We start from the raw sequence: 14,000 nt of genomic DNA on the forward strand, positions 1-14,000 counted from the left end.
CAAGCGTGGGCACACACACACGCGCACACACGAAGACACGTGGCACTGAAACACGCCTGGACGCGCTTGGCGGGGAGACTGCGGGAGCTCCAAACGGGCCAAAATGTCCGCCGCTTTGAACGAAGCTCCGGCGTCCGTTGCATCCGCGCCGGCTATACCGCGCGTTGTAGGCGAAACGTAACAGTGTGTGTGTGTGTGTGTGTGTGTGTGTGTGTGTGTGTAAATTATTGATCTGGGACTTCAAAGAGGTGTTAGTGATAATGCATTTCCATCACATTTACCACTAAATTGCCACTGTATTTGTTTGTAAGGAGTCATTTTATTCTTTTAGTATTTCTCAGCATTCGTCACACTGATTGGTTTACTTGACTATAGTGGTGGCGCAGCAGAATTTACTTTGTTAATGGAATTAAACATTTTTCGTAATTAGAGTTATTGAGCATTATTTTTCCGTTAAAAGTGAAAATTAAGTTGCTGCTTTTATGGGCCATCTTGCTTGAGAACGATGCACATTATTCAGTTGAGAGCACCCCCCCCCCCCCCTCCTCCCCTATAAAAATAAAGGGATTTCGGATATTTGCGCTATTTACATGGTAGATGCAAAATGCGGGTTGTTAATCAGTTGTCAAGCTCCACTTCATTTTTATCACTGCCTAGCCTGGTACACTGAAATAAAATGGTCTTTTATGTCTGGCCTAAGCAGTGTAATGCGACCATTTGCCTAGCGTACTGTAGTATATAACAGTGAAGATGGCAGTTGGCAAAAAATAAAAATAAACATCCCACAAACCATCACATTAAGCTGCTTTGGAGAGAACTGAATGCACAAGAAGTTATTTATGCCATGTCATGTTAACTGTTGCTTATATTGTCCATAATTCTTTCAAGACACTCAAGCGACTGCGGCTCAGGGAGCAGCAGGAAACAGCCCTGATCAATGCCATACGTGGCCTCAACTATGACGATGACGATGAGGAGCTGTTTCCAAGTCAGGTGAGCCCATCAACTGGCTTGGCTGTGGCGCAGTGCTTGCTTGGACCACTTTTGTGGCTGTGCATGCAATTAACAAACGAGGATATACCCCAAAGTACAGAGAGAGAAAGCTTTTCCTCTTATAGATTGGTCTGCATTGCATCTATGACAATATACAGTCAAACCTCAGAATGACCTCGTATCAGTTGCTAAAATACCTTTCTTATAAGCATACATGCAGATATTGGCGGGAAAGAAAAAAATCGTGATCGTCTATGCAAAAGAAATGCAAGTGAGGGGCCTCAGACAGGGCAGCAGAAAAGTACCATATTTACTCGCATAATGATTGCACCTCTTGTAAAAAAAATTGATGCAAATTCAGGGGTGCGATCATTATGCGGGCTAAATTTCCCACGAAAAGAAACATTTCCTTTTTTCATCCCGCATTGGCCGCGGGATGACAAGGAGGCGGCTGCCACTCTCAGTGCGGGACACCAAAACAAAAATGGCGGCCGGCGGAGCAAGCCGAATGCGCCGAACGCGATTATTTTTCTTCTCGTGAGTACATTACGTGCATTGAAAGAGTTTCTTCCGTATCAGTAATGAATAATATCGTTAATATCAGCAAGTTTGCGACAATAACGTAGCCATGTCCACTTTGAGGGGACAGAAACGGAGAGGGCGCGCTTAGCTTCCAGTGACATAGAAACACATGCTGGGCATGCTTCGGAAACTGAGGCATTTGTTTTCACTGCTATCCTAATACGACACATTTCCGCTAAGGCTGGGCGAATATCTTAGCTGCATTACAAGTGTCGGCATAGGAAGCAGGTACACTTTTAACGTATCAGTGTAAACATGGCCACTATCGTTGCCGTTCGCAATTTGTTGCGTGCCCACGAGTGCAGACGAGAAGAATCGAAAGGCACCCTTTATGTTGTTGTTGACCAAAACCATTATGCAAAACGAGCGCAGTTTTCATGATTTGAGTTCTGTTTCACTGGAACTGCGTAAGATATTCAGCAACTGTGGACCCATCAAAAACACAAAATGGCAGTCCGAAAAAAGGAGGAGAACAGATAACCATCAAAGAGGGCAGTGGGGCTCCAACTTGCAAGGTTGCAGTTCCCTAGGAGATGGTAAAACTTAAAAAAAGGCGGAAAGCTTTGCCTTGAGGTGTGATGTCACATCAGTGCAGCACGCACTGCCATAAAGCCACACGTCAAGACGAAAGTTGCAGATAATTTGCACCCTGACTTTACTGTTACATTTTGCTAATTTCTTGTGCAGGTTATACGTGCAAAAATACAGTACATATGTATACTGTGAATACGCAACTCTGCAATCGGTGTTATCGCGCATGGTTTTCACATTGGCTTGACTGTAGCCTAGCTGCTGGCCAAAATGCACACACCCTGTATGTGTCATTTCAAGTTGCTACAGTAAAAGCACGTTAATTCAGATTTTACGGGACCGAAAAAAAAAATGGCCGAATTTACCGAATGTCGAATTATCGAGGGTATCAAGAAAGCACTAAACAAATGTGTGTAAAATGAATAAACAAACAAGTTTGCTCAATGAATCAGCAATTCCCATCATCTCGTAACTGATTAGCTCTCGCAGCGGCGAAGGCCTCGCAACTTCCTTTACAACGCGGCCGCAGCGCACGTCTTCATCAGAGATAAGCTTTTCACTCTCAGAGATACACACATCCCGATTATTTTTTCTCCATTGTCACCAGGTTGCCATCCATCGCGATGTCGACGGTGCTCTTCATCCGATCGACAGCTTTGCACTGAGTAAAAACGAAATTACTGTTTGCCGCAACCACTGCGGACGAAACCGCGGCCGCTATCAACGTGATCATGGATGGCGACTACACAGTTATGAAGGCACGTGACCGACGTGCGTTCCCAGTCCACGCGAAACTACTGCCGCGACCGCTGCGAATGAAACCGTTGTCGCTATCGACAGGATCGTAGACGGCGACCTTGCACTTTGAAGGCACACGGCCGACGCGTGTGCCCAGTCAAAGCGAAACTACTGCCGCAACCACTGCGAACGAGACCGTGGCCGCTATCGACTAAATCATTGTCGACTACGCAGTTATGAAGGCACGCAGCTAACGCACGTTCCAGTCAACGCGTAATTACTGCCCCAACCACTGCGGCCGAGACCGCAGGCGCTATCGACGCGATCATTGTTGACTACGCAGTTATAAAGGCATGCAGCCGACGCACGTTCCCAGTCAAAGCGTAACTACTGCCACAGCCGCTGCGGACGAGACCGTAACCACTATCGACGCGATCATTGGTGACTATGCAGTCATGAAGGCATTGCAGCCGACGCGCGTTCCCAGTCAACATGTAACTGCTGTCGCAACCGCTGCGAACGAGACCGTAGCCGCTATCGACACTATCATTGGCGACTACGCAGTTATGAAGGCACGCAGCCGACGCGCGTTCCCACTCAAGGCGAAACTACTGCCGCAGTCGCTGCGGACGAGATCGCAGCCGCTGTCAACGCCATCATGGACGGCGACTACGCAGTTATGAAGTCGCGCAGCTGAGACACGCGCTGAGTCAAAATGAAACTACCGTTTGTTACAACTGCGGGCGAAACCACGGCCAACACGAGTAACGAGTCAAAGCGAAACTACTGCCGCAGCCACTGCGACCGAGACAGCGGCTGCTGTCGAAGCGATCATGGACAGCGGCAATGTTCTTCCTTCATCTCACTCGTCAGACCTTTTGGCACCATTTCACGCAGACATTGCTCATTTGAAGATCTTCTGTTAAAATGCTCTGAACGATTGTTTTAGGTATTCCACACTCCTCTGCCATCATCTGAACACTTAATGTCCGGTTCTTGTGCAAAACTTGATGCACTTTTTTCACCGAGTCGTCTGTTTGGAATGTTGACGGGCATCCTGAGCGGTCGTCGTCGTTGACGGACTCGCGACCTTCCCGGAACCTCTTGTGTCACATAAAATCTTGGCTTTGTTTTATCACATTATCACCGTATGCTTTCCGAAGTGTTTTGAGCATCTCCACCCCATTTTTACCCAGTTTCACATAAAACTTGTTTGCGTAATACTGCTCCAAAAACTGGTTCTTTCTTTTTTTTTTTCTTGGCAAGGGTGCAGTAGATACCTCTGCGCAGAGCGTGACCTGCCTCAACAACTGCCCTCAGGCAAATGAGACCGGTCTCACTTCGAAGCTTAGATCCCCCACTAACTTCTCCGCCGGAAGCCCCGCCCCGCCAAGCAGCACTACAAAAATTATTCTGGGAAGTTTTGGGACAGACCCTGTATATGTATATATTCAGGCATATGAAGGCAAAAATTTCCTGTGCTGTATAGAAGGTGCTTGCTTTTTAACCCCACATCTTTTATAAAAAGGCTATAAGTGCAGTGAAGAAGGGGTTTTTGCTGGCAAGTACAGGGTCCTAAATATTTGGCTGCGCGTGTTCAAAAAAAGATTTTGCACTCACTGCTGCACTTTTATAGCTCAAATAATGCAGAACGATCACATTTTGGCATCGACTTCGTTTAGTATACCACTTGGCACGATTAGTCGCCCGCTTTTGAAGACAGAAATGAGAAACTCTTTTCGTCTATGGGAAAAGTGGCGTCTGAAAAGCCGGCCCTGGCACAGTCTTGTTTTGCCACTTGCCGTCATCTGCAGAAAGCAGCATTCCAGGAAGCGCTGCCGTGTGTTGCCCGCTCCTGGAACAGCGACTGCCCTCCCTGGAATGCTGCTTTCTGCAAATGACGACAGGTGGTGACACAAGTTTATGCTTACGCCGTCGAGGCAGAAGTTCGCATTCTCCTAAGCATAGGCAAATTTCCACTTTTTTCCTAGAAACCAGGTAATCTGTGCCAAGTGTTATACTAAACGAAGTCGACGCCAAAATGCGACCGTTCTGCAAAATTTGAGCAAGAACAGTGCAGCAGTGAGCGCAAAATCTTTTTTGAACACCCGCAGCCAAATATTCAAGACCCCGTATTAGCGGCAAGTAAGGTGGACATACTTTGCCGCTAATAATGGGAGCTTCAGAAGATGAATTCACCAAAATTAATTAGTAGACTTTTTACAGCAAAGCTGTTGACTAGTTCCCCCAGGATCGTGTCCATGTGCACACACAAAATGATCATCAGTGTTGGCTCCAGTGTCATCATCTTCTACAGCTGGCTCGTTGGGGCCCCTTGGCGCTACTGCATGAACGCGCTCATGCCACTGCTCCTGTGTTCGCCGGTGTCATTAATTAATTAAATAATAATTAATAATTAATTAATTATGACACATGAGGACGTAACCTACTTTACAGCAAAGCTGTTAAGGGCTAGTTCCCCCAGGATCGTGTCCATGTGTAGACACAAAACTTCCCACAGGGGGCAGATCCCAAAGATAGTGCAAATGCCGGGCCAATCCACGGCAGAGGCGCAGTTCACCATTAAGGGACTTACATACGCAGCTTCGCTAGTCATCCTTCTTCACAGAGTGGAAGGGCACGGAGTTTTTTTTCTTAGGGCCTCAGAGACAGTTGTGGCATAAGAAGTGTTGTGGCTATTCCTCCAAAATATTTGGTAATACACTGTGTGGCAATGCAATTTATTTTAACTTTTTACCTTTAAGTATCACCATTATGATATGGAGAAAGAAATCTAAAAAATGGAATATTACACAGTATGGGTCAAAGTCCACATTCTTTTTCACCACATTTATGTAGGCTACGGCTTTTCATTTTTATCAGCCTGTTGACATGAAACTCTTTTAAGTTTGAGGCAGATATGTTTGCCCTAGGCAGCACTAAAAATCCACGAAATTCTCCCAAGTTTAGGCATGCTACTAAAGTAGTGGTACGTTAAATCTTTTTAAAAAGAGGCCAACTTTGATCTTCCTAAAAAATTCCCAAATTAAGTGTGTTGACCTTAACTAATGTAATCTGGAAAATTTTTTTTTTCTTTTTTTTTTTTAAATTTCGAAGCGAGAGACGTGATCAAATAAGTGGTACTGCTGCTAAGACATGGGGCTGTGTGTGCTCATTGTTGCAGGTTGCTTCCTTCTATGACACGACAATGCTCTAGTATGGTTCGAAAAATGCAGATTGACAAAACAGAAAATTTTTGGATGAGAACACTCATCGTGCCTTTAGACAGCATTTACAAAATATATGCATGGGCACATCGACAGAACAATGGGCATTGCCACCTGGTTTGGAATGGTTGTTGTGATAGTGGGTCTTTAAGCACATATCCTGCATGCAGTTCATAAGAAACACAATGGAGACGATGCGAGAACAATTTCCTTAGCCGAATGCAGGGTCGTAACTCGGAACATTGTACATATACCTCAGTTAGCCAACAGCACATTGGGCTGCACATTGCAAATGGTAACTAGGAAAAAATAGTCTATGCACTGTTATCACAGCTGTTGTTGCAGCTGAAGTTCAGTTCCCCGGAAACACTCTGTTCAAATTGATGAGCTTCCGTCTAACAGACTTATCAACTGCGAAACCAACAAACGGACTAAAGAGGTGCTTGGTACGCCAAAGCACTGTGCCAAGAACACATGAATTGCACAGTTCATGTTGCATGGCCATGGCTGACTAGGTGCACACTTCGGAAAGGAAGGGGTGGGAGTACAGTCCATGCACACATAATTTTCTAAATATTTTTTTCTTATATCTTTAGACTGAAATACAGTGGGCAGGTCATGTGCAATGATGTTTTCACCTTTGTCTCTTTGAGACACTTACAAAAATGCATTATGATTGTGTACGTACAATAATGTCATCATTTATTTATTCAGGAACTGCCTGCAGCCCAGTCGCAAGGAACGCTGTCGCAGGAAAGCACAGCCGATTTGAGCCAGCAGAGCTGCACGTCAACCAGCAGTGCTAGGCAATACCGCGTCACTCGCATTCGCCTTATTCAGCCCATTCCAGACCACGACTACTCTTAGGCCCTCACCTTTTGTTACTGTTAACATATTACTCTGATGCCACTGTGTAGCCAGGTTTCACAAAGCTGGTAGGGACATTTTGCACGATTATGTTTGCCAAAACTATTCATCTTAAAACTTTTCGGGCGCAAACAAACGGACGAAAAATAAGAGCAACACAAGGACGAGCGCTTCCTCCACACAAGGAAGCGCTCGTCCTTGTGTTGCTCCTATTCTTCGTCCCTGTTTGTTTGCACCCAAAAAGTTTTAAGGTGAATCTGCTCAAACTAGGCCGACTCGCAGTTATGCCAAAACTATGTTAGCAGTGCTTCTGTTCTGAACTGTACTTGGTAAAGAAGAGGCAGTTAAATCTTGTCACTTAGGAAATCATAAGGTTAGGGCATAAGTAGAATGTGGTGCCACTAAATAAGCATTATGCTCACTTCATTTGGGTACCTGCACTGACTATCACTTTCGCCTGCCCCTACTCCTTCCGCACGGGGAGCCATTCAGAGCTAGCTCTGCTTAATCTCCCTTCCTTTCTATGCATCCTTTCTCTCTCTGCACCCATCAGCTATGTTTTGGCATGAGAGTAATATGATCATAGTAGTGTACTTAATGCTGCATAAACTTTCTACTGTTGCTAGCCAAGTTGCTAGAAACCTAGTGCTTGTAAAGAAACAGCAATGTTAGTCATTCCTGCTGGCCGGGAGTTGTTTTTTATCGTCTTTTCACTACTGGTGAAATGTCTGTTGCTTGTACATGAGACGTGATCTTGTTATTGTTTGTCTCATGAGTTGTGTTAACATTAATTTTGACAAGTAGAGTTTGTTGGAGGAAAAGTAGTGAGCAACGAGTCTGTGTTCATATTTTTTGACCAGAGTTTTTGGAATGTTTCTGATATTTAACTTTTTAGGTGTCAGTCTGTGAAATGCCCTGTAGCTGGATTTGTAGCTGCCTTGTAGCATTTGGAAAGCATGTGGTGAGATATACAATTTTCGAACTTGAATTGAATGGTATATTGTTACTTTAGACCATTTGGAATGTTTTTGAGATTATTTTTGGTGCCTTGTTTATTGGTCTGTGAAAGTCTGCAAATTGCAGACATGCTTGCTTTCTGCACAGAGACAAGCTGCATTTATTTAAGACATTGGGACTCGGGGCTTTATTTTTTCTTTCATTTTATTCATAGCATCTGGATTTCTATGCAAGGGACAAATTGGTATTTTACTAAATGCTAACTGAACTTTGTGGTAGCCTTGCATCAAAAGATGAACCTATTTTAACACAGTGGCTGAAGTGGAAGCATAAATAAGGTTGCAGAGTGAACCTAGTAAGTTTTCCGCAATGAATAGGTCTCTGAACAGTAGCAGAGTGCTGCTTTATCAGTGTAGTTAACCATTCAGAGGCAAGTTGCCTGTGGCACTGTGTTAATGTAAAGAAAGTTTTGCTTGAAGGATTATGTTGTTTGTCTTCTTCACACCTGCACATGGTACAAAAATATTTTGTTTTTTTATCTCTCCCTGTGTGTTAAATAAACCATTCGTCAGTTAGTAGTATTCATTATCTTGTCGAAATGTACCAGCATACATTCATTCTCTGGGACACTCCTTTCATTTAAGATTTTTCAAAATCTGTACCCGATTTAATCCACAAGAGAAATGTTTGGACAGCTTGGAATGCATGCATTTATAGCCTCGATTTTAGTACAAGCACTGTGTACGTTGCTCGCGCTGTTTGTACAAGGTGTAATGAGCACCGAAAATGCTTACATGTCCTCTGAAGCTGTGACCAAAGGTTTGCGACGTCCTCCTAGTTACAGTCCTAAAAGATATCCAGCGAAACAGAGATTTGCTGAGCCGCACCAGGCGTAATGCACATCAGTTGTAAACACAGAGGGAACGGAGGCAGCTGAGGCAAACAATGGACGCGTCACAACATGATCAACCGTGGCAGCGCCCACGAGATCATCAAGAAAAAGGGTCAGTAAAAATGCACCGATGGTTACGATACTCCCTAACACAAAATTTGAGCACAGCACTATACGTGTTTTCATTTCACTATATGTTGGCTGGTGCGGACAATCTGTCTCGTGCGGCATGTTGCAAACAGAGCGAAGCGTTGCAAGAAGCTTCTGTACATGATTCGTCGAATGTACCAGTGTTAATCGCTGGTGCCCGCGTGGCTTCCAGAAAGTAGTCACGCATGCAATCAGATGAATAGATAAGACCAAAATTTTTTAATCTGGCGGCAGCACACGCCACTAAGCCGTGTCTAGCAATATGTTTTACTTAGCAGAGGGTGAAAGTTCACCCTTGCCTTGATTTTAGCCACTAATGAGATGACCGCTGTTTGGTTGTTTCTACGTGTTAAAGTCTATTTGCCTCCACTTAACCTAAATCCCAATGCTTTGAAAGAATCGGCCCCACTGCTTTGATCTGTGTGGCGAAGCCTTTTACAGAACAATATCAGGTGTTCAGCCATTCCCCCCTCTCCACATGCACTGCATAACGTGTCCATACCTTGGTACTTTACAATTACATTAGATTACAAATACTGTGGCGCTGTCTCATGTGGCACCATTTTTCTCCTCACCTATTCACCATACTCTCCTCCATTTTCCTCCTTGTGCTCTCTTCACTATCATTGTCTTTCATGACCCGATGCGCTCCGCGTTCGCTCTTTCAACCTTTAGCAGTGCTCGATCGCTCCGTCATATCCAGCTTTTCTGGACAAGTACCTACTAGAGCCCCAAGCGGCCGCGGCATGAATCTAGCGCGTTTTCAATGTAATGAGCAGGTTCTTCGCGCATAATTGAAAGTGCAGGTCGATTATTGAAAATTTCAGGTGACGGACGTGTTCTAGAAGAGAATCCACAAAAGACAAATGCAGTGATCATGCTGTGGAAAGCAAGCATTTTGTTCCGAGAGCAGTTAAAAACATTCAGCAATAGTAGCCCATGAAAACGATGAAAATTTGTCCTGGATTTTTGAGAAGACAACGGTAGCTGTAATAAAACTACGGCTGCTATTGTAATAGCTGTGACAGCGTATGTAGCAAGGTAAACTTGTTTTGGTGGCCTGCCATTTGAGCTGCATATTCAAATGCCCTGCTATTCCACTTGATGAGCGTTTCGAGCTTTCAGCGCGGAAAGCAATGCAGGAAAAAGCCATCCGTACGGGTGTCGAAATCCCACCCCTGCACAGAGTATACTTTCTTTAGAGGCCGACAAATGCTTTAGGTGTGGAGTGCTGGTCCCATCATCGGGCGGCAAGCCCATTGGCCAGTGCGATTGCACGAAAACAACTAAAGCACGAACAGCTGTCTGGCGGTTGTAACTTACTACTTCTGGCTGAACAGGTTAAGAAACAATGAAACTACCCTCATCTCTAAATTCACTCAAACGTCAACAAGCAAACGCACAACGTGTTCAAGGGGCGTATTGTAACAGGTGAACTTTACGAGCGCGCCTTTCTGCACACTTCAAGAGCTGCATTGCATTGAAAGTGATAGCAGAGTCAGTGCCTCCTCATACAATGGGCGCTGAAAAAATGTATTTAATGATAGTAATAAAATAGACCTGTCTTTTCTTTACTCGTCACGCATACATAAAATTGACCAGGAATTTTATTTTCACTGAATGACTCTAAATGTGGGTCACTTTAATTTTTAAAAACGCTTTTTTCTTTCCCAATGTTTGTTCCCTCCAAACATAGTCGCACGTCAATCGCTGCTCCCATAATCACCCTTGCTGATGTCTGTGATAATTTGTTCTGAACCGCTTTTTGCCAGAAGCTTCGCGACATATTAGGATCGGCCTTGTATGTAGTCCGGAGACGGCTTTCGATTGATGCCTATCTCGACTCTACACAGGGCCTAACACTGTTCCCAAAAGTGATTTTCGAAACACAGTTGTGCTAATTCATGTGGTATCTTGATAGACCCAAGCGTATCACTGCAGAAACTTCAGGAGCTGGGGCCAAGCTGTTTAATTGCACGCACCTATCGTCCCGCGTCATGCTGGCAGCAATTCAATGCCGTGCTCAGTGATATTTTTTTAAGCCACATAGCACTTAGTTCCACATTCTCCTACTGGATGGCAATAACACAAAGCTCTAGATTTGGTTTCGGGTTTTGGTTTTTCAGTGGTTCTCTTCAAATATATATTCTGTTTTTTCCTTCTGAAAAGGTAGCAATGTGTTGCTTATTTGTTAAAGGGCCCCTGAAACGGTTCGGACAAATTTTGTAGACGCGTAGGGTACAGCTTAAGTAGAACATTCGCACCACAATTTAAGTGAGGCGTTACGTATTAATGGAGCTACACGCGATTAGAAGTTACCCTCCTCCCCAGCCATCCTTTTCCTCCTCAACTCGTTCGCCGAGCGAGTGGGGCTAAGCTCCGCCTTCACTGGTACTGCGTCACGATGCGACGTCACATCGTCAACTTCCGGTTATTTTGAAGCCCGCCCCCGCCCGCGCGAAACCTCTGCGCTAGCCCCTTGGCTGTCGACCCCAAGCGAGAGCTATCGAAGCAGCGTGCGTTGCGAGCATTCTGTCGTAGCGCCGAACGTGTCTGGTATTCCGTTAGCCACAGGCAAGCTGGTCATATCGGCAAATGACTGGAGGCATAAACTCAAGCTGATGAAGGAACTTTGGCGCAGACGTACGTGAGCGGCCTGGTCGGTCTGCACGGTCCAGACACTTGTTGGCGCAGCGCTTAACCAGCCAAACAAAGCGCTAATATTGCTCTAGCCAAGTGTAAAACATTTTAAACATATATAAGAACAACGTGTTGATGATTACACTCCTGCGAAAAATACGCACGAGCAGCAAAAAAGAATACGCTTCGTTGCTGCTACTGTGTATGGTTGAGCTCTATGCCACCAGGTGGCTGCACCATGCAGACCATTCACCTTTGCCCTTCTGCTCATCCCGTTACGACACAGTCAAGCGGCCAGACCCTGTCCCCTTGCGCTTACGTTTGCCTTAATACGGGACTCGCGAAACGCTAGTGCGTTAGTAATCTTCCGGTGTAAAGTGACGGCTACAAACGTGCAAATCCTGACGCCGATCGGATAGCGGCAGTCCGATGCGCAGCAGCCAGTTCGCTCGTACGCTGCCCTGCAGAGGGACACGATGTCACAGCTTGACATATTGCCAGTCGCTACGTTTGCAGTCCACAAGGCAACAAAGTCGAATCATAGTGCTCGCGAAAAGACTGAGACCAACTCTGACCGCGGAGCTCTCGTCAAAATGGAGTACGTTGTAACACAAGCAGACGACACTTGCTGTGTGCCGGAAGTGCTTAAGTGTACTGAAAAATTGTTCTTGTGCATTCTCTTTCTGCTACTTTCTCTTTATAAAAACAAATTAACTAACATTCCAACTATTACGAAGATAATTTGTTTACCATAAAGTTGGAAAAATTATCGATCACGCGCCTTGGTCAGCCAATCGGATAGCTCGCCCCACTGACGTCATATGGGTTATTTCGGTCATATGGGTAGGGGCGGCTTAAAATTCCGCCGAGTAGTGCGCTGCGATCGGCAGCGATGTGCATTTTTAAAACCTTATAATAAATTACACGCTTTACGCAGAGCACTTAGATGTGTCAGTTAATGATCAGAAGGACCTACTCTAACGACTCAGTACGCTTGTAGAAAATCGTCAAAAGCGTTTCAGGGTCCCTTTAAGTCATCACTTTTATAATCAGATTTTATTCCTTGGTCACCATAACAACAAGCATATGCATCTCATTGTGCTACGTTAAAAAAAAAAAATCCTGTGTCTTGTAGCACAAGCATACTCTGGAATATTGAAGATTGCACCTTCACCATTCTGTGGAACTTCACGACAATGCACATGCGTAACTGAATGGGCAAAATTTTAGAAATGTTTATTTCAATATATCGGCCGAGTTTCAACAAGCTTCAACTAGCTGTGCTAAGAGGGTAGTCTCTTGTAACAACATATGCATTTATGGCACTTAGTTGAAACATTGGTGGTGCGTTAAAGCAGTGTTTTGGACAGAGATGGGTGGTTATGTCACACGACAGGAGCAAATGGTTTTGCACCCTTTCGGTGGATGGCACATTGATGAAGCGCCAAATTTAATCCGTAAAGCAATTTATTACAGCTGGAGTTTGAACGGTAATTGCAGAGCGAGTGTCATTCAGTCTGTTTGCATGTGCATATTTTTCTGAGACAGCAGAAAGTGAGAGATAGCTCGCACGTACGCCTTGAGCGTATTTGAATCTGTGTGCGTTCATATTTTGTGCATTTCATGCGTGGACGTGTAAATGTGCATGTGGGCAAAGATGTGTCGTATCTCTGTGCTTGTATGTGTGAGCGAGCGAGCGAGCACTTCCCTGCTTACACCTACTCTCTGGGACGAATGGGGTATAGAGTTCATTTAAACCCATATTTAAATTTACAAGACAAGAATGAATGACACTGAATTTATTGCATTATCTCTTTCTGAAAGCAAAATCAACGCAAAAAATGAAGCACCTGAGCCATCAATATTGACTCCCCAGATTTCTTCACAATGGCACCATCATCATCGGCACGGCTTCGTGAGCAGCTACTTAGCTGTTCACCTTCGTTATCTTCCTGGCCTCGTTGCCAGCGAGGCCAGGTCTTGATGCCAGCGACGCGCTAAATCTGCACCATCGCTGCATCATTTATTGCTTTTGCAACCAAGCAAACTTTCGGCGGCACACGTTCAGTATTGACATTAAAACTCTAAACTGCTTGCCTTCAAAAAAACAACGTGAATAAAAATGGAAAGCGGACTGGCCGCAAGGAACATAATCACGGAGCTATACTCTTGGTGGCAATATCTCAAAAGGCTATGTGCGATCAGGTTGATTTTACAGACATGATTTTTTATGCATCAGTTGCGCTTTAAGAGAGTGTTTGGTTGTAAAATGTTTGTTCGGATGGCTCTTACAAAAAGCATGCGTAATCAAAACTTCGCTCGGCTAGATAATCTCGAGGACAGGCTCCAAACTACCCAAGATCAATTATTGAAAAGTTAGCGTAGCTTCGTTAATTACGCACACAACTTCTCAACTTACTCCT

The 14,000-nt window shown here is 44.7% G+C and overlaps 1 protein-coding gene across 3 annotated transcripts in view; it reads left to right on the forward strand.

Annotated features, from left to right (window-relative positions):
* The window catches only part of LOC126520913 (cellular tumor antigen p53-like), a 102,051-nt gene extending 93,571 nt beyond the window's left edge, over positions 1-8,480 (forward strand). For all 3 annotated transcript variants that reach the window (XM_050169740.3, XM_055065613.2, XM_050169739.3), the window contains 2 exons: positions 889-993; positions 6,786-8,480. In XM_050169740.3, the coding sequence (XP_050025697.2) occupies positions 889-993; positions 6,786-6,938 (258 nt within the window). In that variant the 3' untranslated portion in view covers positions 6,939-8,480. The remainder of the gene's footprint in view (positions 1-888; positions 994-6,785) is intronic.
* The last annotated feature ends 5,520 nt before the right edge of the window (positions 8,481-14,000 follow it).

The sequence above is a fragment of the Dermacentor andersoni genome, chromosome 3 (assembly GCF_023375885.2).
Source record: "Dermacentor andersoni chromosome 3, qqDerAnde1_hic_scaffold, whole genome shotgun sequence".
NCBI classification, from domain to species: Eukaryota; Metazoa; Arthropoda; class Arachnida; order Ixodida; family Ixodidae; genus Dermacentor; species Dermacentor andersoni.